Source organism: Nelumbo lutea, chromosome 3 (genome assembly GCF_056320005.1).
Source record: "Nelumbo lutea isolate HS-2025 chromosome 3, American lotus-T2T, whole genome shotgun sequence".
Taxonomy (NCBI): domain Eukaryota; kingdom Viridiplantae; phylum Streptophyta; class Magnoliopsida; order Proteales; family Nelumbonaceae; genus Nelumbo; species Nelumbo lutea.
The window spans coordinates 9,530,627-9,553,396 of NC_142686.1; the positions used below are offsets into that span (position 1 = coordinate 9,530,627).

Sequence of the window (22,770 nt, forward strand, 5' to 3'; positions counted from 1 at the left end):
CAGTTGTTAGGTGAATATTATATTTGAGAAAAATATATAACCATTTATCATTGGTTATCTTATGCAATTCATCAAACTTAGTTGCAAATTCTTGCAACAATTAAAAATTGTTTCATGTTCTTAAAATTTAATATACCAACAAACTTTAATTGAGTAGCTTCTATATTAATTGAAGGGATAAGCATTATTATTCTTAATTTATCTATACCTTAACCTAATTTATGGTATAGCTATTTAGTTAAAGTTCACTAAGAATCTTCAATGAATAATATACTTAATATTGTATTATTGTACAAGTGAGATGAAAATAAGGATTATATCTGCCCAATTATTCGTGACTAAAATATGGAGCTAATTAACAATTATACCTATTACTTATGGTTCAAGTATATTATTTTGGGTACTATCTTCAATTGTCTATTATTCCTATTGGTAAGATTTAACACTGTATTTTGTACTTTGCTACTATTCCTATTTCCTATTGGTACGATTTAACACTATACTTTGTCTTTTAGTTACTATGGTTTGATTTTATTTTTTTGATTTTAGTTGCTACCTCTCTGTAAGTCTTATTGACATCTTCTTCCTCTTATTTCTATAGTTAAGCAAAGCTAATTGGGTAATATATTTTTTTTCTTACTTTGTATGTGATTTAGATCTTTGTTTCTCTTTGTGTTCATTAGCAAATCTGTCAACACTAACCTACTTGGGATTGCTCATGAAGGTAAAAACATTCAATTTAGAACAAGTTAAATATATTGTCTCTTCACCTCTTAAAATTCATGTTAGTTAATTTATTCAAGATAAACTTTTAATTTATTTAGCTTTTCTTTATCTCATAGAATTGGGTTTTGTGGGGTTTGAGACAAAAGAAGTAGTTATACACCCACTTTTTGGTTTGCATGATTCCATGGTAATGTTGTCAGTGTAGGTTTTTTAATTGAACGATGTAATCTTGCATATTTGTTTCTTATTTTATAGTCTAATTTATTATGTTTTGATTTTACAATTTCATTGCTTCCCATAGTAACATGGCTGTCTTAGGTTTAGATAGCATCAGAGCCAATGCTTTAAGGGTTTAAGTCATTAAGTCATCGAAGATGCTACTAAAAGAGTACTTAATTTACTTGTAATCATTAGTAGTATTAGCAAATGTACATGATGGAGGCCCATCCCAAAGCCCTCATCACCTTAGGGGCGGCATTTCCTAGGATAAGGATAAGTCAAGATCCAAGAAAGAGATAAGTCAAGAAATGATTCAAGATCCATCAAGAATTCAAGAATTCAAGAATTCCAGATAATCAAGAATTCAAGAGATCAAGATAATCCAAGACTTCCAAGATTCATACATGGAGATCGGACGGTGAAGATCATGGAAAAGAATCCGATCCTATCAAGATCAAGATCAAGAAGAATTCGATCCTATCCAGATTAGATGTTTTGATATCTATCTTAGTTGTTCTTTCCTAGTTATTCTATGATTTCCAGATGTAGTATAAATACTGCTATTGTTTTCAGTTAATAGACACTTCAGATTTTCTATTCAATTCTCGCCACCTTTTCTCTCTCCTCTAGAGATTTTCTCTCTTTCTTGTTTCGCTAGAAACTTGGTTCGCCCAGTGCTTGCATAGCCAGCCCGGTTTATTGCTTCCACGCTGCGTCAGGTGGTATCAGAGCAGGTAATTCACCCAGTCAGATGGCCAACCAAGACGGTAGCAGTCGCAACCCACTTCGTGATGGAGATCAGGGGTTCCCAGCTGTTTGGAGAGCAATCGAAGAGCAGCGCACGACCACACGTAACATCGAACAACAGTTGGCAGAGATGGCTGAACAACTGCAAACCTTGTTACGGGAGGTTGTTCCACGGAATCGGGAAAATCCACATCCCATCGAAGGAGACGACCACAACATACAACCCATCAACGCTGCGTTCTAACATCTAGTTCTTGACAACGACATTGATGATGAGTTAGAATTCGGTGGTGCGCCAGTTCTTCCCGACAACGACAGAAACAGTAGAAATTGACACAATCAAGGTAATTTCAATCTCGGTAGGAATAATGATGAATTTAAACTCAAAGTAGATATTCCTACTTTTAGTGGAGATCTTGGAATAGAGGGACTTCTAGATTGGATCACAAAGGTTGATTGTTTCTTTGAGTACATGGAGATACCAGAGGAACGACGGGTAAAATTGGTAGCTTTTCGATTAAAGGGAGGCGCATCTGTTTGGTGGGAATGCTTGAGAGAGACCTGGATCAGAGAAGGAAGGGGTCTTATTCAAACTTGGAGGCGCATGAAACAGCTTATAAGAGGTAGATTTTTACCCCTAGATTATGAACAGTACATGTTTGAATCTTACCAACGGTGTGCACAGGGTTCCCGTAGTGTTAATGAATATACATATGAATTTTTTAGAGTAACTGAAAGAAATCAATTATCTGAAAGTGATAACCAGCAGCCAGCCCGTTATTTGAGCGGTTTGAGACCATCCATCAGAGATAAAATTAGTGTACAGATGGTTCCTAGTGTATAGGAAGCAAGGAACCTATCCTTGAAAGCAGAATTGATGTTCCAAGACAAGGTACATAGTGATAATTATCGTTGGTACAGTGGAAGCGACAACATGCCGACAACTGTTGACAAGAACAAATCAGTCCTGGCAGTTCAGCCTTCTCACCCGGAAAGTACAGCTAACGCCGGTAAGGTTATCATAGGAGGACATACTCGAGGTAACCCTTCCAACCCTCCTAAACCCAGTAATCCCTATGCAAAGCCTGCTCCTCTTAAATGCTTTAAATGTAATGAGGTTGGGCATAGATCCAGTGACTGTCCCAGAAGGAAGGCAATTAATATGGTAGAAAGAGAGGAGGAAAAAGATGTGGATGAGGAAGTATATTGTGGACCTGATGGGGAAGATGAAGAGGGTTCATATGAACACGAAGAGTATACTTGTGTTGTGAGAAAATTAATGTTGTCCCAGAAAAATCAAGATACCTCTCAAAGACACAGATTGTTCCGTACTAGATGTATTGTCAAGGGTAAATTATTTGATTTAATTATTGATAGTGACAGTCAAGAAAATATTATTTGCAGGGATTTTATACAAAAGTTACAATTACTTCCTGAAAAACATCCAAACCCATACACAATTGGGTGGATTAAGGAATGAGGCGGTGTACGAGTGAAGGAATGCTGCAAGGTACCCTTTTCTATTGGTAAGTATAATGATGAAATATATTGTGATATTGTAGACATGGATGCTTGCCATATTTTGTTGGGTAGGTCTTGGCAATTTGATACAGATGCAAGGCACATCAGTACTTACCAACTTGAAAAGGAAGGTATACACTACACCTTGTTACCCATGGCTAAAAAGAATATTCCTAAAGCCCCAAAAGCAAATGAGAAAAATTTTCTTACTATTACCCATCATCATGCTGAATTTATGAAAGAATGTAAAGATACCCATGAGGTACATTTGTTAGTAGTAAAGGGAGAACATATGAATGAGACCCTGGAGGAAAATAAAATTCCAGTGGAAGTGCAATGTCTACTGGATGAATTCCATGATGTAGTTCCAAATGAATTACCAAATGAACTCCCTCCCATGAGAGATGTACAACATCATATTGACTTTGTTCCAGGTGCTAGCCTACTTAACTTCCCACATTACAAGATGAGTCCCAAGGAGAATGAAATTTTATGGGAGAAGGTGGAAGAATTGTTGAAAAAGGGACACATTCAAGTTAGTATGAGTCCTTGTGCAGTACCAGCTCTGCTAACACCCAAGAAGGATGGCAGTTGGAGAATGTGTGTCGACAGTAGAGATATCAACAAAATTACTATTGGATACAAATTTCCCATTCCTAGGTTGGACGACATGCTAGTTCAGCTTAATGGGGCTGTGGTTTTCTCAAAAATTGATCTCAAGAGTGGATACCATCAGATCAAAATCCACCCCGGAGATGAATGGAAGACAACCTTCAAGACTAGAGATGGCATGTTCGAGTGGTTAGTCATGCCCTTTGGACTAACCAACGCACCCAACACATTCATGAGGCTGATGAACCAGGTGTTGCGTCCCTTTACTGATAAATTTGTTGTGATATATTTTGATGATATTTTAATTTACAGCAAATCTATCACTGAGCATATGGAACATATTATGGAGGTTCTAAAAGCATTAAGGGAAAATAAATTATATGCTAATTTGAAAAATGCACTTTTATGAGTGATAATTTATTATTCCTATGATTCATTGTGAGCAAGGAAGGAATTAAAGTAGATGAAGAAAAAGTGAAAGCCATTAGGGAGTGGCCGACCCCATCAAATGTCACTGATGTGAGACGCTTCCATGGGTTAGCAACTTTTTACAGGCGATTTATTAAACACTTTAGTAGTATTGTAGCTCCCATAACTGAATGTTTGAAAAAGGGGAAATTTCAATGGGGAGAAGAACAAGAGCAAAGTTTTGCTCTCATAAAAGAGAAATTATGTACTGCTCTTGTCTTTGCTTTACCAAATTTTGATAAGCTGTTTGAAGTTGAATGTGACGCCAGTGGAGTTGGCATAGGGGCTGTATTGTCCCAAGAAAAGAGACCCATTGCTTTCTTCAGTGAAAAATTATGTGAAGCCAAGAGAAAGTGGTCCACTTATGACAAAGAATTCTATGCTGTGGTAAGAGCCTTGAAAACATGGGAACACTATTTAATTGCAAAGGAATTTGTTCTTTACACTGACCACCAGGCCCTAAAATATCTAAGTGGGCAAAAACAATTAAGGAGTGATTTGCATGCTAGATGGTATGCTTTCCTTGGCAAATTCCCATACAAAATTGTGTACAAGGCTGGACAATAGAATAAAGTGGTCGATGCCCTTAGCAGACGTGTAGCCCTCATCAAGACCCTCAGTATTGAGATTGTGGGTTTTGAGTGCCTAAAAGACCTATACGCCCAGGATGATGACTTCCAATAGGTGTGGGAGAATTGTGTGAATCGACAGCTAGCAGATGATTTCTCCATTTATGATGGATTCTTTATGAAAGGGGAACAACTGTGTATCCCTTGCACCTCCCTCTGCAAAAAGATCATCAGGGATCTGCATGGGGGTGGACTAGCATGGCACCTAGGAAGGGATAAGATAGTTGAAGCAGTTAAATGGCGCTATTACTGGCCGAAATTAAGGAGAGATGTATCCACCATTGTGAGCAGATGCTATATTTGCCAAACGGTTAAGGGGCAAACCCAAATACTGGTCTCTACATGCCCCTACCCGTTCTTACTACTATTTTGGGAAGACCTGTCCATGGATTTTGTGCTAGGTTTGCCAAAGACCCAAAGGAACATGGACTCCATCTTCGTGGTAGTTGAAAGGTTCTCTAAAATGGCTCACTTCCTTCCATGTAAGAAAACAACAGATGCATCAGCAACAACAAAATTATTTTTCAGGGAGATTGTCCGTCTACATGGGGTAACCAAGACTATTACATCAGATCAAGACACAAGGTTCCTAAGCCAGTTTTGGATGACCCTATGGAGGTTATTTGATTTTTCACTAAATTTCAGTAGCACAGCCCATCTGCATACAAACAGACAGACCGAGGTGGTGAACCGGACCCTTGGTAACTTGATCCGTAGTATATGTCGGGAGAGACCAAAACAATGGGATTTTGCCATTGCACAGGCTGAGTTCGCCTATAATAATGCAATACACAGTTCTACAGGTAGATCTCCATTCTCCATTGTCTACATGAAGGTTCTAAATCATGCACTGGACCTAGTAAAACTATCGAGAGTACCTGGTACCAGTCCCTCCGCAGAACAGATGGCGGACCAGATACAATCTATCCAAGAAGCAGTGAAGCAGAAATTAGAGCAAACCAACGCCAAGTACAAGTTGGCAGCAGACAAGCATCGTCAGCCCCAAGTATTTGACATCGGTGATGAAGTTATGGTATTCTTAAGGAAGGAAAGGATTCCCGTGGGAAAATACAGCAAGTTGCAGCCTCGGAAGTACGGTCCATACAAGATCATGAAGAAAATCAACGACAATGCATACGTCGTGGACCTACCAGATCATATGGGTATCTCTAAGACCTTCAATGTTGCTGACATCCATCGCTACCTGCCAAAGATGACACTTGCATATCCTAGCCACGACTCGGGGTCGAGTTCTTTCCAAGTGGGGGAGAATGATGGAGGCCCATCCCAAAGCCCACATCACCTTAGGGGCGGTAGCTCCTAGGATAAGGATAAGTCAAGATCCAAGAAAGAGATAAGTCAAGAAAGGATTCAAGATCCATCAAGAATTCAAGAATTCAAGATAATCAATAATTTAAGAGATCAAGATAATCCAAGACTTCCAAGATTCATACATGGAGATCGGACGGTGAAGATCATGGCAAAGAATCTGATCCTATCAAGATCAAGATCAAGATCAAGAAGAATTCGATCCTATCCAGATTAGATGTTTTGATATCTATCTTAGTTGTTCTTTCCTAGTTATTCTATGATTTTCAAATGTAGTATAAATACTGCTATTATTTTCAGTTAATAGACACTTCAGATTTTCTATTCAATTCTCGCCACCTTTTCTCTCTCCTCTAGAGATTTTCTCTCTTTCTTGTTTCGCTAGAAACTTGGTTCGCCTGGTGCTTGCATAGCCAGTCCAGTTTATTGCTTCCACGCTGCGTCAGTACAGCTCGACAATAATTGACTCAATCATTCACTAATTCTCCTATTACTTACGTATGTTATCACTAATCAAATTTACCTTGTATCCTTTTTGCAATTCAAATTGATATTGTAATTGACCACTGTATATATTTGGTTTCAATTACAATCAATTAGAGCGAGTAAAAAACCCTTTTTCTATACTATCTAGTTTTGTCTTTTCATAACTTGGTATTAGAGCATTTGTATCCGAGCTCTCATGGCACAAGGAAGCACCTCCTCTATAGCAACCACTATAGCGTATGGATCAACGAGTGTACTTAGTCCAGCAACCATTAGACAACCATCAAACACCTTCTTCTTTATCTTAAAGCCACTTTCCACTTTGGGTTGTAGCTCACTTGCTCTTCCTTTTTCAATTTGTTTGCATATTCAGATGCAGATTGGGCTGGCAATTCGGATGATCGTAAATCCACAAGTGGTTATGCCATCTACCTCGGGCCCAACCTTATTTCATGGGCCTCTCACAAGCAACTCTCGGTAGCAAGGTCTTATATAGAAGCCAAGTATCGCTCTCTTGCCTTTGCAACATCTGAACTCATATGGTTACAATATTTAATTGGTGAGTTAGGTCTCTCTCTCACCACTCCTCCAACACTGTGGTGTGGTGATGTTGGTGCAACATACTTGACTACCAACTCAATTTTTCAATCTCGCACTAAACACATGGAAATAGAGTTTCACTTTGTTTGCGACAAAGTGGCCTCTCGCAATTTAGAAGTGCGTTATATTTCAACCAAAGATCAGGTTGCAGATATCCTAACTAATGCCCTTCCAAGGCCCGTTTTGTTGATCTTCATTCCAAATTGAACATCACTAAGAGTGAACTCAATTTGCGGGGGCATGTTATCACATGTACATCTTGACAATAACTGACTCAATCACTCACTAATTCTCCTATTAATTACTTGATTATTGTATCACTAACCAAATTTGCCCTGTATCATTTTTGAAATTTAAATTGATATTGTAACTGACCACTGTATATATTTAGTTTCAATTACAATCAATTAGAGTGAGTGAAAATCCTTTTTGTATACTATCTAGCTTTGCCTTTTCATAACTAGTAATAACTGTTTTCAAGGATTTTAGGCAATGCCAAAAAAGAAAATTGGTTAGGAGTGGCCTCTCCATCAATTCTATGTCAATTCTTTGTTTCATTGGAGTGACTCATCTCTATAGGTAATGTTGTTCATATAATTGATTTGATACATTATTATTCCAATCTAATGCACTTGCATCTGCCATTATATTCAAGTTATGAAAATCAAATCTTAGTTTTTTGTGAGGATTTTTTTTTTTTTTTTTTGTATTGTATAATTGTTTGAAGACATGAACTGTATATTTAAACTTTCAATATTTGTGCCCAAGATATGAGAAGTATAATCAAACATTACCATCATTGTCATTCTTTCAATGTTGCACTGATATTTTTAATTTGGATTAGAAAGGACATTAAAGCTTGATTTTAATCTCTATTTAATTTTAAATTTTTAGTATTTTTTTGTATTAGAAAAGACATTTCACCTCACATGCAAATTTTCTACAACTTTTCTTGAAAAAGATGATGATTCAAAACTTCCTACTTCAATGTTTAATTTGTCAAAAAAGGTCAAAGTTTAATCTTAATCTCCTTAATGATTGCAAATATGAACTTATATATAAGTTTTGTTGGTTAACCTTTAACATTAGCATTTTACTAGTAATGAATAAAAAGAGCAGACATATTATGAGAACTTCGCCTAGCTAGACTATCGAACTTTCAACAAGTAAGAATATTGCTAGAAGTACTGGAAATACAGTGCATGATTTATTTGCTATGATTATTAGACAGTTCACTATGAAATGACACTTTTACACTTGGATCATATTCCAATTTCCAAGTAGCTCATGAATTGTGACTTTCTCGAAATCTATACAATGTATAGCTACGTTTATGGAGACCTGATTTAGTAGGTACATCTGCATCTTGCGAGCACAATAAGCACTCAATAAAAAATACAGCAGCCATCTTAGACATTTGCTTTGAATAATTTCAAGAGTAGGTTGGGGGTATTTATGGAACAAAGTACCAAAAAATTTACTAAATGCTTAGTTTGTTCTCCTGAATGTACCTACCTTAGGAGTGATCATTTATCTATAGTATTCATACATATTTGTATAATTGTATTTATTATTATTTTTTATCCCCAAACTTTACTCCAGGTGGAGGGGTGGCCACCTATTTTTTTTCATGTTGTATTTTATATATAAATATTATAATATAGTACTTATAATTCATAATATATGTAATATTTTTTATTATATAATATATAAAATATTTTTTATGCACATATTATATGATATATACTATTAGGGTCCGTTTGATTTTCAGTTGGAATCGGAATCGGAATGGCCACTTATTCCCATAATCTGTTTGGTTCAGATAGGAATGAGAATAGGAATTGGAATCAACAGGAATGAAATTTAATTTCTAAGAGAGGGGCTGGAAATGGCCATTCCCTCAAATAGGGGAATGCCATTCTAACAAGAATGGGAATGGGATTCCAATTCTGCCAAACCAAAGAGCTGGCCTATTCCGATTCTAATTCCAAATCCCCATTCTTGCGAACCAAGCAAGGCCTAAAATATTATATATTAATATTTTATACATACGATCCATAGGCCTGACCTAACCCATGATCACCCCTAGCCTATCGCTATTAGATCCAGACTCACGTTATGGCCATCGGTTAAGTCGATTTTTTTGCTCAAAATATTGAATTATTTGTGGTTCTGGTGGGTTTCAAGCCCTATACTCCTATTGTCTCTCTATGCTTTGAACCTATTGATGGCTAGAAGTTAGTCTGTGGTTGACCATTGGATACCATGCCTCCGTTTTAAGAGGGACCATGTCAACCACCGGCTCATGGGGAAAATTTTGCTTCAGGCGAATATGGTGGTTATAGTACACACTAGACCTAGCAATTGGGTTGGGTGGGTCGTGTTCGGGTTGGGTCAAGGTATTTTGGGTTGATTTCGGGTCGGGTTGAATTTTGGGTTGGGTTGTCAAATGCTAGACCCTAACCCTAAATGTTCAAGTTAGGGTTGACCCATGGGTCAATTCAGGTCATTCCAAAAAATTTGGAATTAAAAAAAATAAAGAAAAATACATGAAAAATGTCAAAATTAAAAGAATTAACCTTAAAATTCCAAATATAAAATAAAAACTTGAACATTTAACAATTTAAAGAGTAAACCATAAAAAGTAAATACTAAATAATAAAAATTAAAGAGTGGAAACTTCTAACAACACAAATAATCCCAATTAGACTTGACAATCAGGTCAATGGGTTGACCCATGACTCAACCCAACCCAATCCAATTTTTTTCGGGTCAGATCGGATCAAGTCATTTTCATATTCGGGTTGCTAAATATGAGACCCTCACCCTATTTTTTCGGGTTGGGTTGGGTCAACTTTTTGCCAGGTCTAGTACACACGATATAACCAATCGAATATTGCTTAGATAGATATGATCTACTACAATACTACTTGATAATGTGTACACTTTTGGAAATGGAGGCAGGGATGAAGTTAAATTTTTTTTATAAGGGGGCCCAAAACTTATGGATGGACCATAGGGCAGCCAACCATTGGGAGAAGAAGAAAGTTTGGATGAAAAAATGTATTATGTGTGGAGATTTCTAGACCATGGGAGAGCATGACTCCCTTGACTGGTTGGTAAGGTTTCATGCTAGTTGTAGTGGAGACTTGCGAGATCTCACCTGTACCTGGGTTGGGGGATGAGCTATCTGAAGGGATGAGAAATCCATCATATGGATGGCCGAACCCTACAGGTACATTGGGCGAAATTTCAAAAATTTTTCTCTCTCCCATGTGGGAATCACATTCCCTATTTTAGAAAATTGCATTTTCAATGATCAATCTTGAACATAAACCAGACCATATCTGAAACCAAAAGGGAGTGGAGGGATATACCTGATATAAAGTAGTAATAATCTCCAATGAAGGAGTTCACACCCAAGGAAAAATCCAAAGACTGCTTCCACCGAAGATGACACGGTGTAGGATGAAGCAGAATCAACAGGATGGTTCTTCAGCAAGAATCTGATGGAGGGCTAGTGAGCACGACTTCGGATTACCTTTTCTACCAAAAAGTAATACCAAGAACTCTTATTGATCGCTCCCACAGGTGGAGATCGAACTGGTATGGCGATAAGAGCAGGAGAGAAAGAGACAGTGCAGTCAAATTGTGTTGTCTCTCTCTAGAAATCAACAGTCACTTAGATGATTTTTGCTGTGTTTTGAGGGTTCGCCTTGCTCTCCTATTTATAGCTTTAAAGAGAGGTTCTCCTAATCTCATTAGGAATTTCCTAATCCAAATCTTGTATTTGGATCTGGACTCTCTTTAAGAGATAAGGATAATCCCTTATCTTATTTACAGATAAATATCAACCCTCATAATCTAATTAGGAGTTTCCTGATTCAAATCTTTATTTACATCTAGACTCTCTCTGAGTGGATAGGGACAACCTCTTATCCTATCTACTGATCTAAATCCCAGAACCGCCCCTTTTTAATTAATCTCATTAAGCCAGTTCGAATTGGGCTTTAGGCCCATTAAGTCCATATGCTCACTTACCCTCCAAACTGCTGCCCAGTTGGATATTCTTGTATTGCGTGGGACCTAAACATTGATCTACACATCAGTTACATGTGTTCAGCCCAACATCTGTTATAAGGCCTGGCCGAACTCACTATAGGAGATAGTGAACCCCTGAGTCCATCACCATGGGCTCTTAATGGGCCCAACATTTATACTAAATGGTCCTTCGGTCAAGCCACCTTATAAAAATCCAAGGACTATGCGCAGATGCAAGATTAACCCACCAGGTATTACCCTCAATGGTCTTACATTTAACCTCTCAGCCCATAATGATCAAACACTGCCCGACAAGAGAGGACATCTCCCTCGGCTGCAATGTACAGTGTTGCACTCTCTACTCACATGGATCCTAGGAATTAAAACTATTTGCAAACATTTTGCAAAATAAATTTCAACGGTTGAAATCAACTGCCGGCAGTATAGGTTTCCATTAGAGAGAGTGCATCCCCGATCATTCACTTTGCCCGACAAAGGGGCTAATCCTGTCACTATGATCACCCACTCAGATGAAATCTCGGACTGTCCCAACATACCCAGGTTTTGACCCCCTCTAAGGATCTCACTGATTGGCATATCAAAGACAACCCAATCTGACACCTAATATGGTATCATAATCGAGTCTAGGGGTCAGGTGTAACATTCCAATTTTGCCCATCTATCTCTAAGGTCCAGGGTAATACTGGAATTCTGGTCCGGTTCAATGTTTCAAGAAAACCCACACTACATGTACCTCAGGTCTCACCCTAACAATTGAGACAAGACACCCCAACCAACTTGGTGGAACATTAGTGTCAACCTTGGCAGGATAAATCTCCCCAGATCTATCCAATGGCTGTGGAGATTCTAAACTAACATGAGTTTCATATGTGTACAGTTTAAGGGTATTACACAAAAACACACCATAATAACATGAATCAAATATGTACTTTATTCATTTACATTAAATATCATAATGCACATCATTCTGATTGGAGTTAAGGGCATACACTATCTAACACTATCCCCACATAGTGCGCTCCTTTGAGAAAAAAAAAAAGACACATTTTATAATTTTCTTTTACAAAGCAATTAACATCTTTTTCCTCTCCTTTATGGGGGTTTGAGATTAGGGGTGTCAATTGGACTGGATTTGGTCCAATCCGATCCAATCCAGCGTGAGTCCATTATAAATGGACCAGGTCCAATCCAATCCAATGAATGTTTTGGCCCAATTTGGACCGGTCCAATTCAATGTCTGCACCATCCAATCTGTTCAAATTTATTTTGATTTAGATTGGTTTTAACCCAAACCCAATCCATTGGCACATATATTCTTATCTTATATAAATGGACCAGATATTGGCTTAATCCAACCCAAACTAATATAAATTTATTATGGACGGACGAGATCCAATATAATCTAACAAATATTTAGGACCGGATTGGTCCAATCCAATGTCTTGTTGGTCCATCCAATCCGTCCAAATTGATTTTTGACTAGACGGGGTCCAATCCAAAACTGGTCCATTGACACTCTTATTTGAGACAACATCATACACAACGCACTAGATAACCTACCACCAGTCAAGATACAATTGTTCTGTATACATAGGGCCCATGTTGAATCCACACCTTATTCACAGTCAATCCGAACTCTCTTCGATATATTCTTCTATTTTTTTTCCTTGCCCTTGAGAAATCGAAAGTTGGCAAAGATAATAAAATAATAGATAATTTTTGTCTAACGGAACAATAACATTTGAATGAAAGGCGCATTAACAGAAACATGTGTGACACAACTATTATTTGCTAACATTATGCTTACCTAACGTGACTACTACACCCGGACCCATAACTTGGATTGGTCTGGAAGGAGAATTTGTTAAAACTAAAGTGAGCCTCTCAATATTTTAAATTCTTCCAATGTGGTTGAAATTCTTCCAGTCGAGTTGCAGTTGCAGTTGCACCTCTCAATATTTTAAGCAGCCATAGCTGTTTCTTATGTGCCCGTTTGGAACTTTAGAGGCAGGGGGTTTTGCTGCTCCACATGAACATCCTATGCAGTATATTTGATGAAAATCTCAAAAGAGTCCAACTGTCCACTAGCATCAACCTCCTTAAAGATTATCCAGAGCCACCTCAAAGCAACTAAATCATCTTAATTAACTGAATCCTCAACTCAGCTCTCCCAAACGGGTCCTATGTTATCGACGCAACGCAAGACTCTTTTCCGATGGACACAAATTTATAACTTCTTTACCAATGAAAAATTTCTCCGTAACATCTAATGACGTTGCATGTATCGTAATGCACTATCGTGTGAAATTAATTGGGTTTTTGAAGTAAAATCGGTGGGTCGATCGGTTAGGGGCTGAAGAAAAGATGGATAAAATTCTTTGATGTTTGATATGGGTATGAGAACGAGCCAGTGGTTTTCGATCGGGCGGAGTCAAACGAGTGGGGTCTAATTTAATTTGCAAGTTGTCATTTGGAATTTTATTGAGACGCAGAGGTGTTGGTGTGTGTTGATTAATTATTTGGTAGGTGTTTGGCATGGGTGTTGGGAATAACGTATTATTTTTTAAGAAAAACAGTGTTTGACATGTGAAATTGTAAGTATCATTTTTTTTTGAGAAAACAGCACTGATTTTATTTGATACCTGTGTCAGAAGCAATGTTTTTATATTATTTAATGTCCAAGATGGATGCTACATTATTGTACCACTAGCAGCAATGGGCCATTTTCTAGAAAACATTGATTTAGCATTGCTCTAGACCACAATTTTCTAATTTCCAAGGCATAACCTGGAATAACGTTTTTCTAAAAAAATGATACCAAACAAGGTATTATTTGAAGCATCACTTTCTCTGATGTGGTGCATATGTGGCATTGTTTTCTAAACATGCCAAACACCCACCAAGGATTATACCCCATGACTACATAACATTATGACATGCATGCATGTGTTGTTTGTTTATGTATACATGTATAATAAATTGATTAAATTCCATTATGATTTTATGAAGCAAATCAAATACGTGTTCATTATGAATTATAAATTATACAATTATACATGAAGTATGAATGTTAGGCATAAAACTTTCTCTAACCTTAATTAGAAAACTTGATTAATCTCAACTAATCTTGGTCATTTTAGATCTCTTCTATAAATTCCGTAGATAGTTATTACCTTTTCCCCTGAGCTTTCTCTCTCTCTCTCTCTCTCTCTCTCTCTCTCTGTGTGTGTGGACAGACTACAGAGAGATGGATAAGAAGCCCAGCAGATCGCAAGAACCAGAAGTGAGAAAAGGGCCATGGACCATGGAAGAAGACTTGATTCTAATGAATTACATTGGAAATCATGGAGAAGGTGAATGGAACTCGCTAGCACGATCGGCAGGTAGCCTGTTCCTCTTATAAATGCATGTGCATCACCTTAATTCTTGGTTTCTACATAAGTGCTGTGACCTTGCTGTTTTTTTTCTTTTTTTGTTTTTGTAGGACTGAAACGCACCGGAAAAAGCTGCCGTCTCCGGTGGCTTAACTACCTGAAGCCAGACGTCCGGAGGGGAAACATTACAGCTGAAGAGCAGCTCCTGATCATGGAACTGCACGCAAGGTGGGGAAACAGGTGAGCTTACTCGCAAGATTATTACAAAGATTGGTCCTACCTCTTTTTTTTTTTATCTTCTCCTGCCTCTTTTGTATATGGAAGGTTGGACGGTTGGTTGCTTTATTTCCTTATTGTGCATCTTGCACAGATGAGTTGGAGCAAAAAGTTCATGTACTACGTACAACTCATCAGTGATCGGGGCGTGTTCATTCTATTCCCCTTTCATCATTCAAAGAACATACTCTGGTAGTGTAATTTCCCTTTAGCGAGCGAGAGAGAGAGAGAGAGATCTATTCCCCTTTCATCATTCAAAGAACATACTCTGGTAGTGTAATTTTCTTTTGAGAGAGAGAGAGATATTTCCCTTTCATCATTCAAACAGCATACTCTGGTAGTGTAATTGACTTTTGCGAGAGAGAGACGTCACTTTTTGTGAGTCGTGAGGGTTGTTACTTACACATGTGGAAGGGAAAATAAGTCAGAATCAACATGCCCGATGTCCTTAACTTCCTGATGATCGGCAACCCCTTTCCCAGATTCCAATCCAACGGTTTTTCACTTTTCTTTCTTTCTGGAACAAGTTCAGGACATGGCCTAACGGTTTATATATATAACTTGTCAATCTTAAATCCGGTTATCATTCTCACAGAATCGACTCACAACACCTCAGCCATGCACTGGGATGGGAACATCTTCCCATAAAAACACGTAAGTACGAAAATATTCTCAATGCAAGGCTAACAAATGTTATGAGAATGGTGTGATGGCCATTTTGTGGGGACGAAATCCAATCTCCCAATCTTTATCCCTCCCTTCCACAGACCAATCAAATAAACCGAGGCCGTTATCCATGCAAAAAAGGATTAGTGGGAAAATTAGGGACTCCATGGAGGTTGAATCCCATCCATTGGTTGAACGGTCTCAGATTTAAATGATTCATGGGCTACATAGTGCAGGGAACAGCAGTGAAGTCCATGACCATCATATTCTCTCTCTCTCTTAATTTTATTCCAAAGTTCTTAGTCACATATCATTATTCCAAGAATAACATTGGGCTCAATATATAGATACTAGATGCAGTGTACCTCCGACCCCCCCCCCCCCCGAAAAAAAAAGAAAAGAAAAAATGCAGTGTACCAGGAAAACTGTGTTCCAGTTGCTACATTAGTGTGAGCAAGGTACACCACTACAACCTAACCAAAAGTTCATTTCTAAAGAAACGGCGGTTTAGAGAGATGGTTTTTAGCCATTTCAGGTAATGAGGAGATGTATGAATTAACTCCTTCAAATTTGTTTTCATGCCTCAGTTTTAATGTATTACATTCTGGTTTTAGTATCGAATTGAATGAATTCTAGTGCCGTTGTGGCACTTCCCCCCCCCCCCCCCCCCCAACACACACACACACAAGAAAAAAAAAAAAGTAAAAAAACTACTAATCTCATGTCTGGGTCCACTGGGGTGGATCTCATGTCTCAGTCGTCGCCTCTGTTTTGACACGTATATCCAATAGCCCATGAATTGGCTGAGCCCAAACCTCAAGTGCAATTCATTTGGTTGAATGGCTAGATGAATCCGTTCAAAACCAAGGAGAACCTGATTGACGACCACAATTTTTATTGTACTTAAATGTCATTCACTGTTCCCAATTTCTCTTTGCATTTTAAATGGGCTGAGTTTTGGGTGTATTTTGTTTGCAAATTTGGGACACAAATAGGCCCAGTTTTGAAACTGAGCTTGGACGAGCCAGATGAAGCCTCAGAGCCTCTTCTTTGGGTTCGCTATAATTCTAAGCGCATATGAGTATCAAGGTCTCTCTCTGTCAGAGTCACCCCCCATCTCTCTCTCTCTCTCTCTCTCTCTCTCTCTCTCTCTCTCTCTCTCATGGAGCATCTATATCCATAATTCATTGAATAAAACCCTTTTCGGTTTAGATCTTTATGTGCACCTTGGGTCCGGCATGGATTTCATTTCACTTGAAGGGTCAGACCCGTCTACATCCTACCTAACACAAGGCTGTGTTTAGTGTTTAGTTGGATAGAAAATAAGAGAGAAACAGGGAGTTGCGAGAAAATTGTCAAGGAAATGGTGATGCCACGAGTTGTTTCCCATATTTCCAATGCAAAGAATGGTAACATTTCTTTCTTGAACAGAATCTTGAATTGCAAAAGAAAATTTTAAAATAACTAAATGGCTTAATCCCAACAACGTGAGAGATGAACGTCACGGAATACTACATCATGGTAATCCCAATTCCCAACAGCAGGTGATATGCATATTAAAATGACCTTCCCTCTATGGTAATCTTGTAATGGAACTTAGCTACTACATATCTGGTCTTCTAAACGCTAATAGTTAGCCCGAAAGTCATTCGAAGATGACTTTCATCTTCTTCTCTGTTTGACTTAAGTTTACAGGCGTATCTTCTATCCGGGTTAAGATTAGCAATACAGTTGTAGAAGTAGTAGCAACTGTCAATATTAAAAGGGAACTAATCTTTTATAGAAAAAGCTTATGGAAGCAGTAGAATTAGGTAGTTGAAAAACTAAAGTTGGATGTCTATATTCAGTTAATGATGATTCCTTGCAAACTAGATGTTGGGTATTGATAATTTACTGTAAACTGCAGGAAAGTGTATGTGAATATAATACGTCCATATTTTCTTATTTAATTGCGCTTAATTACTTTGCCCATACAGATGGTCTAAAATTGCAAAGCATCTACCGGGCAGAACTGATAATGAAATAAAGAACTACTGGAGGACGAAAATTCGAAAACACATCAAGGAAGCAGAGAACAACCCGAGCCAAAGCTCAGTGATAAACCCTGAACAGACCACAAGTAGTCAGGTGTCCAGTGATGCCAATGCAGTTGAACCATATTCTTCAACATATACTGGAAACCTGCAGGAGGCTTGGATGGGTGCTTTGCCCACTGAATCTAACGACAGTTTTTGGAGCGTTGAGGATCTCTGGTATATGCCGTAACTACTGGATGGTGAATAAAAATAAAAACTGTAGTTATACCAATATCTTTATGTAATTTTTTAAGAGGACCATGATCTGTTTGATCAATAGTTGTACTGTACGTCCTTGAGCATTTTCAAGATGCTGGTCACCACTCATCAGTAGTCAGTATGTGGATTTTAGTATACGAATATATGATAATTGAGTTAGTTCATCTCCTAATATAATAAATGATCAAGATATTTGATATAGCCAAATAAAGTGTTGAAAGTCCAAGACCGGTTTCTACCTGCCTATGCGAATGAAGCTAAATAAGATAATTCAGTTCTTATATTTTAATTCATGGCGTATATAGTGAAAAGGAATTTGGGTGGAAGTAATAAGAAATAAGATCATTCGTTCGTATAGTCGATTTGGATAAGGCTTAGATGATAATGATGATGAATGGTTTGTATGATTATCTTTTGAGTACTGAACTATATTAATTAAAGCTAGTTTGTAATTTCTTATTTATAGACCAATCAAAACCCACCCATGGGTGATTGTTTCGGTTCTACCAATCAAAACCCTGGAGTTATTGTTTGTTCATCTCCTTTTTTCCCCCACCATCTCTGAAGGTTAACTCTGCTCTCCAATGGCACTTGGACAGCGTCAATCTGTCTGTTACTAGGTATTTGTTTTTTATTTTTTTATTTTTTTCATTTTCAAAAGCCATTAATGAAATACCCACTTTGCATTTTGTTTCCATTTTTCTTGAAATTTCATTGTGAAATTTGTCAACTTCCACACCTGTTCCATTATGGATCAAAACCCTCTTTTAGTCTTTATTCTTTATATAGATGTCTTTAATTTGTATGCTTCATCTAGAATTGGAACACAGGGTCATGTCAAACACGATTCCTATTTTTAGAATCAAGAATTAATACTTTATACTTAAACACGTGCACTAATTCTCAGATCCGAAAAATTACAGAATCCATAGGCATTAAGGCATGTGCGAAACATGCAACCGCATGATCGATCACCATTACTAGTGGTATATAACCACATCCTTCAATTCCTTCTTTGTATTGAAGCCTGTGACTCAAATTTAAGACTGTAGCTCTGAACTCTACTTTAACGCGGCATCTCCTCCGAACTCCGATGGAGCAGTCATGGAAAAGTTAGGTAGCCCGAACAAGTGTGATGAGCTAATCCTACGCTCTCAACCATGCATATCACCCCCAGGTTAAGCAATTCCACATGATGAGCGAAAAAGATATCTCAAGACATGATTAACGTAACATTCAATTCATCGGTTCATGCACTTGAAAAAGCTATCCACATAAATTTCTTTATTTATCGTACTATCGTTTGGGGTTTATCATCAATCATATTCATGATTGGTGTGATCAGGGTGTGTGTGGTGAAAAAGACAAAATATCACGTCAAATTAACATATTGGCATCTTTATTTAGGCTTTGTTTGGATTCGGTATAAAAACGTTATTAGTGTAAAAGTACACTGATGACGTTTTACATCGAAGATTGAACCGTATAATAGGTGATTGTTATATTTTGAAAATTGTGATAAAAAAGTGTAAGGTTTTATATCAATAAAATCGATATAGTATTTATATTGATAATCGATGTAAAACTTTATACTTGATGAGGTTTTACATAGATTCACAATGTAAAACTTTACTCCATCCAAACGCTAACAAATCTAAACTAGAGTGGAGTTTTACATCAATCTTCATTTACATTCCTTCCAAATGCCAACAAAACCGAACCCGATGTAAATTTTTACATCGTTCTTGATTTACACCTATTCCAAACGCAGCCTTAAGGATGGTTGAGTTTTTTGCCACGTTAGGATCTTAGGGATGCAAATAGAATGAATATCTTAGAAGTAGTTTATTCAAATTCATTCAATCCACTTTGAAGTGATACAAACATGGTTATTTACAAAAAAAAAAAAAAAACGCATAAAAATAACATAAATTAATAATGATTTTTAAATAAAATACGTCATAATAGATTATGAATTATAAAGATGTAAAATCCATATTAATTTTTTTATAATTAAATAATAAATTTCAAATTAAATGATACAGGGATTGATCGGTAGGGATCATTCTCTAGTTATAAGTAATCCTATGTGGGAAAATCAAAAGGGACAATTGAATTGGGCTTTTTAAGGCTGGGAAAGGCGAGTAATATTAAAGGTTATCATCCATGGGCCTTTCGTTTGTTTCAGCCACGATTTACAAATGTGGAAAAATTCTCTTCAGGCGGGACAAACGACAAACGGCCATGTGATTTGTGATAGAGAAAGAAGCCTTACATGTGTGGTCGGCAAATAAATAAGGCCACCAATAAATTATCTTGCCTACTCAGGAAAACAAAAGTTCTGATATGGAAATGGGGTTGGGCTCTACGTGTTTATTTTAAGTCAGTCCAATAGTAAGGCCCAATAATCTTACTTGGGTATTTAGCAAACAAGTATATATGTTAAGGCATTTGTCTTAGCCTCTTAGGCAAAGCTCATGCTTTCCTAAAAGATCATAAAGCAAAAAGTGTATTTTTTTTATACGCCAAAGAAAAAAGTGTTTTGATGAACGTGGGTTGATTTTCCTTTATTAGCAGCTGCATGTATTCATGGGCTTAGGAGTAACTGAACTTTATAAAAATGGTTTTAGTTAGGTATTTATCAGATTACTTGCCTTAGGGGGGGCCTTCTAAAAAAATTATCAGATTAGTTTATACCAAAAAGCGTTTCGTAGTTAGATAAAAAGGTATTAAGAAAGCTCATTCTTTTTTTTTTAAATAAAAAAAAAAAGTGTTTTGATAGACTTGGAGTTGATTTGATCATTCACGCATAAAAAGTGAATGAAACGAATATAGTTATACATCAAAAAGAATGAGAGGTATAAAAAACTTATATACAAAATGGTATTTATTTCTCATGTACAAGTATTACGTGTAAAGTCACAGTGTACCTAAAGTGGGGCTCCTAACCAGCTGAACTTTAATCTTAATCCTATTATTTTTGTGTTTGTTGAAGTCTCATAACACTAGACTTCATGCTGTCAGCATCACCCTGGAATGCGGCAAAAATGACTTTTAGGCTGCACACTTCTTCATTTCTTTTTTAGAACCCATTTCTTAGAAATGTTGACTTGTTGAGACAAATCTCAAATATATGCATCTAACTATAATACTATTGTTTTGGGCCTCTTTTGATATATAAAAAAAGAAGTTCTAAAAAATATAGTCAAGTATATATATATATATATATATATTTATATATTTATTTATTTATTTTATATTTTTATCGGAACAAGTTGATGAATTATCAAATCAGACAATGGAACCAATATTCGAGCTGTGACCCTTTGTGTCTGATCCGAGTCTGAGAATATTGCTAACCTGTAAATGAGATTCTGGTGCAGATTGGTTACCTAAAATAGAAATGCATGCAGCTTCGAGTGTGTAAGTATAGATGATTATATATATAGGTGGTCTATATTCACATGCTCGAACTCCAAGGTGCATTTTGTAATGTAAATCCAGCAATAGATCGATTCAACTAAATTAATAGCTAGGTAATCTGTAGACCCCAGAGCTTGAGATGAAATCGTGATTACCTGTCATGGCTTCCCACATTCAATACTGTGATGATGACAAGACCAGGGGCTGAAGGAAGCGGGTTATGAACTTCACAAGAGCCTGCTGTAAAAGAAAAACTTTCAGTGTAAAGAACTAAATTAAAGCATCTATCTATCTATATATCAGGTTTAATTTGATGGGAACAACAAAACATATATTACTTGGAGTGAGGTGCGTGTTAAGTAGTCATTTCTCCTGGATCATCAGAATAATTGAGTTACATACCCCAGTGAATCACCTTGTTTTGCCATGACGAAAACCACTGTGAAGAAGTACCCAGCGTATTCCCTCCTCGCTTTGCTGCAATCTCTTTGTACATTACAGAAAACAGGACAAGCTCAACATATTGCCCCTGCTGCTGTTTGACAGGTTTGAACTCTCAAAACTCATCAAAACCTTTGGGGCATGTGGTTTGCTTTTCCCGGGATGACTTTAGAGGGCTGGCATTTGAGTAGCTCGCTCCTTCAATAGCCCTTTTATTGAAGGTTAGGTCTCTCATTGTTCTTAGCCATGTGATAACTCTGATTTTATTTACTCATTTCGATCAGACTGCAATCTTTGAGTTATGTTTCATTTCCTACAATACCAAATGATAAAAAAATAAATAAATAAATAAAGAAGTTGCCAAACTTTGTCAAGCAGCATAATATTATTATTATTTTTTTATTTTGTGATGATCAACTTTGACAGATGGCCTGTTTCTAATTTTTTTTTCTCAAACCATTGCCTATTTTTCCTTGAACTTTATGTGATGGCCTTCGTAAAAATATTTAGCAATTTAATTACCCAATAAATTCCAAACTATGGAATTGGCTCAATTAATTAAGAACTATTCTTAATCGTCGTCTTATTATGTTCTATTGCTATATACTAATCTTAATTAGGGTTAGGAGTTAGCAAGGACATCTTCATGAGTCTCTCACAAGTCGGTTCAAGGAGAGCTATTCCCTAGGTGATGTTTGGCATCAATGATGATTCTTCCTTGACGATAATCCAGAAATCAATGATTTTTTTAAAAAATCACTAAAAATTGTTGTTTGATATTATTTATGCCATGTGAGCTGATTTTTGAGAAATTTGCTTTGAATCTGTTTAGTTCTGATTTTCAAGGGCTGATTATTTTTGTATCAGAGTTATTATTCAATGCCATGTTGGATTCTA

The 22,770-nt window shown here is 37.0% G+C and overlaps 1 protein-coding gene and 1 long non-coding RNA gene across 3 annotated transcripts; one reads left to right on the forward strand and one right to left on the reverse strand.

The window, feature by feature from the left end:
- The first annotated feature begins 14,471 nt into the window (after positions 1-14,471).
- On the forward strand, positions 14,472-18,220 carry LOC148862812 (myb-related protein 340-like). Its single transcript, XM_088977886.1, has 3 exons — positions 14,472-14,782; positions 14,884-15,013; positions 17,692-18,220. Exons 1-3 carry the CDS (start codon positions 14,647-14,649, stop codon positions 17,978-17,980), a joined length of 555 nt encoding a protein of 184 aa, XP_088834012.1. The 5' UTR covers positions 14,472-14,646; the 3' UTR covers positions 17,981-18,220.
- A 642-nt stretch (positions 18,221-18,862) lies between these two features.
- On the reverse strand, positions 18,863-22,188 carry LOC148862813 (uncharacterized). 2 transcript variants are annotated; one of them, XR_016109857.1, is made up of 3 exons: positions 21,835-22,188; positions 21,588-21,669; positions 18,863-19,155 (listed from the first exon to the last, which is right to left on the reverse strand). It is a non-coding gene; the product is annotated as an uncharacterized LOC148862813 (long non-coding RNA). The 2 variants fall into 2 exon arrangements; XR_016109856.1 differs by having other exon boundaries at positions 21,588-21,672; positions 21,835-22,163.
- Between the last annotated feature and the right edge of the window lie 582 nt (positions 22,189-22,770).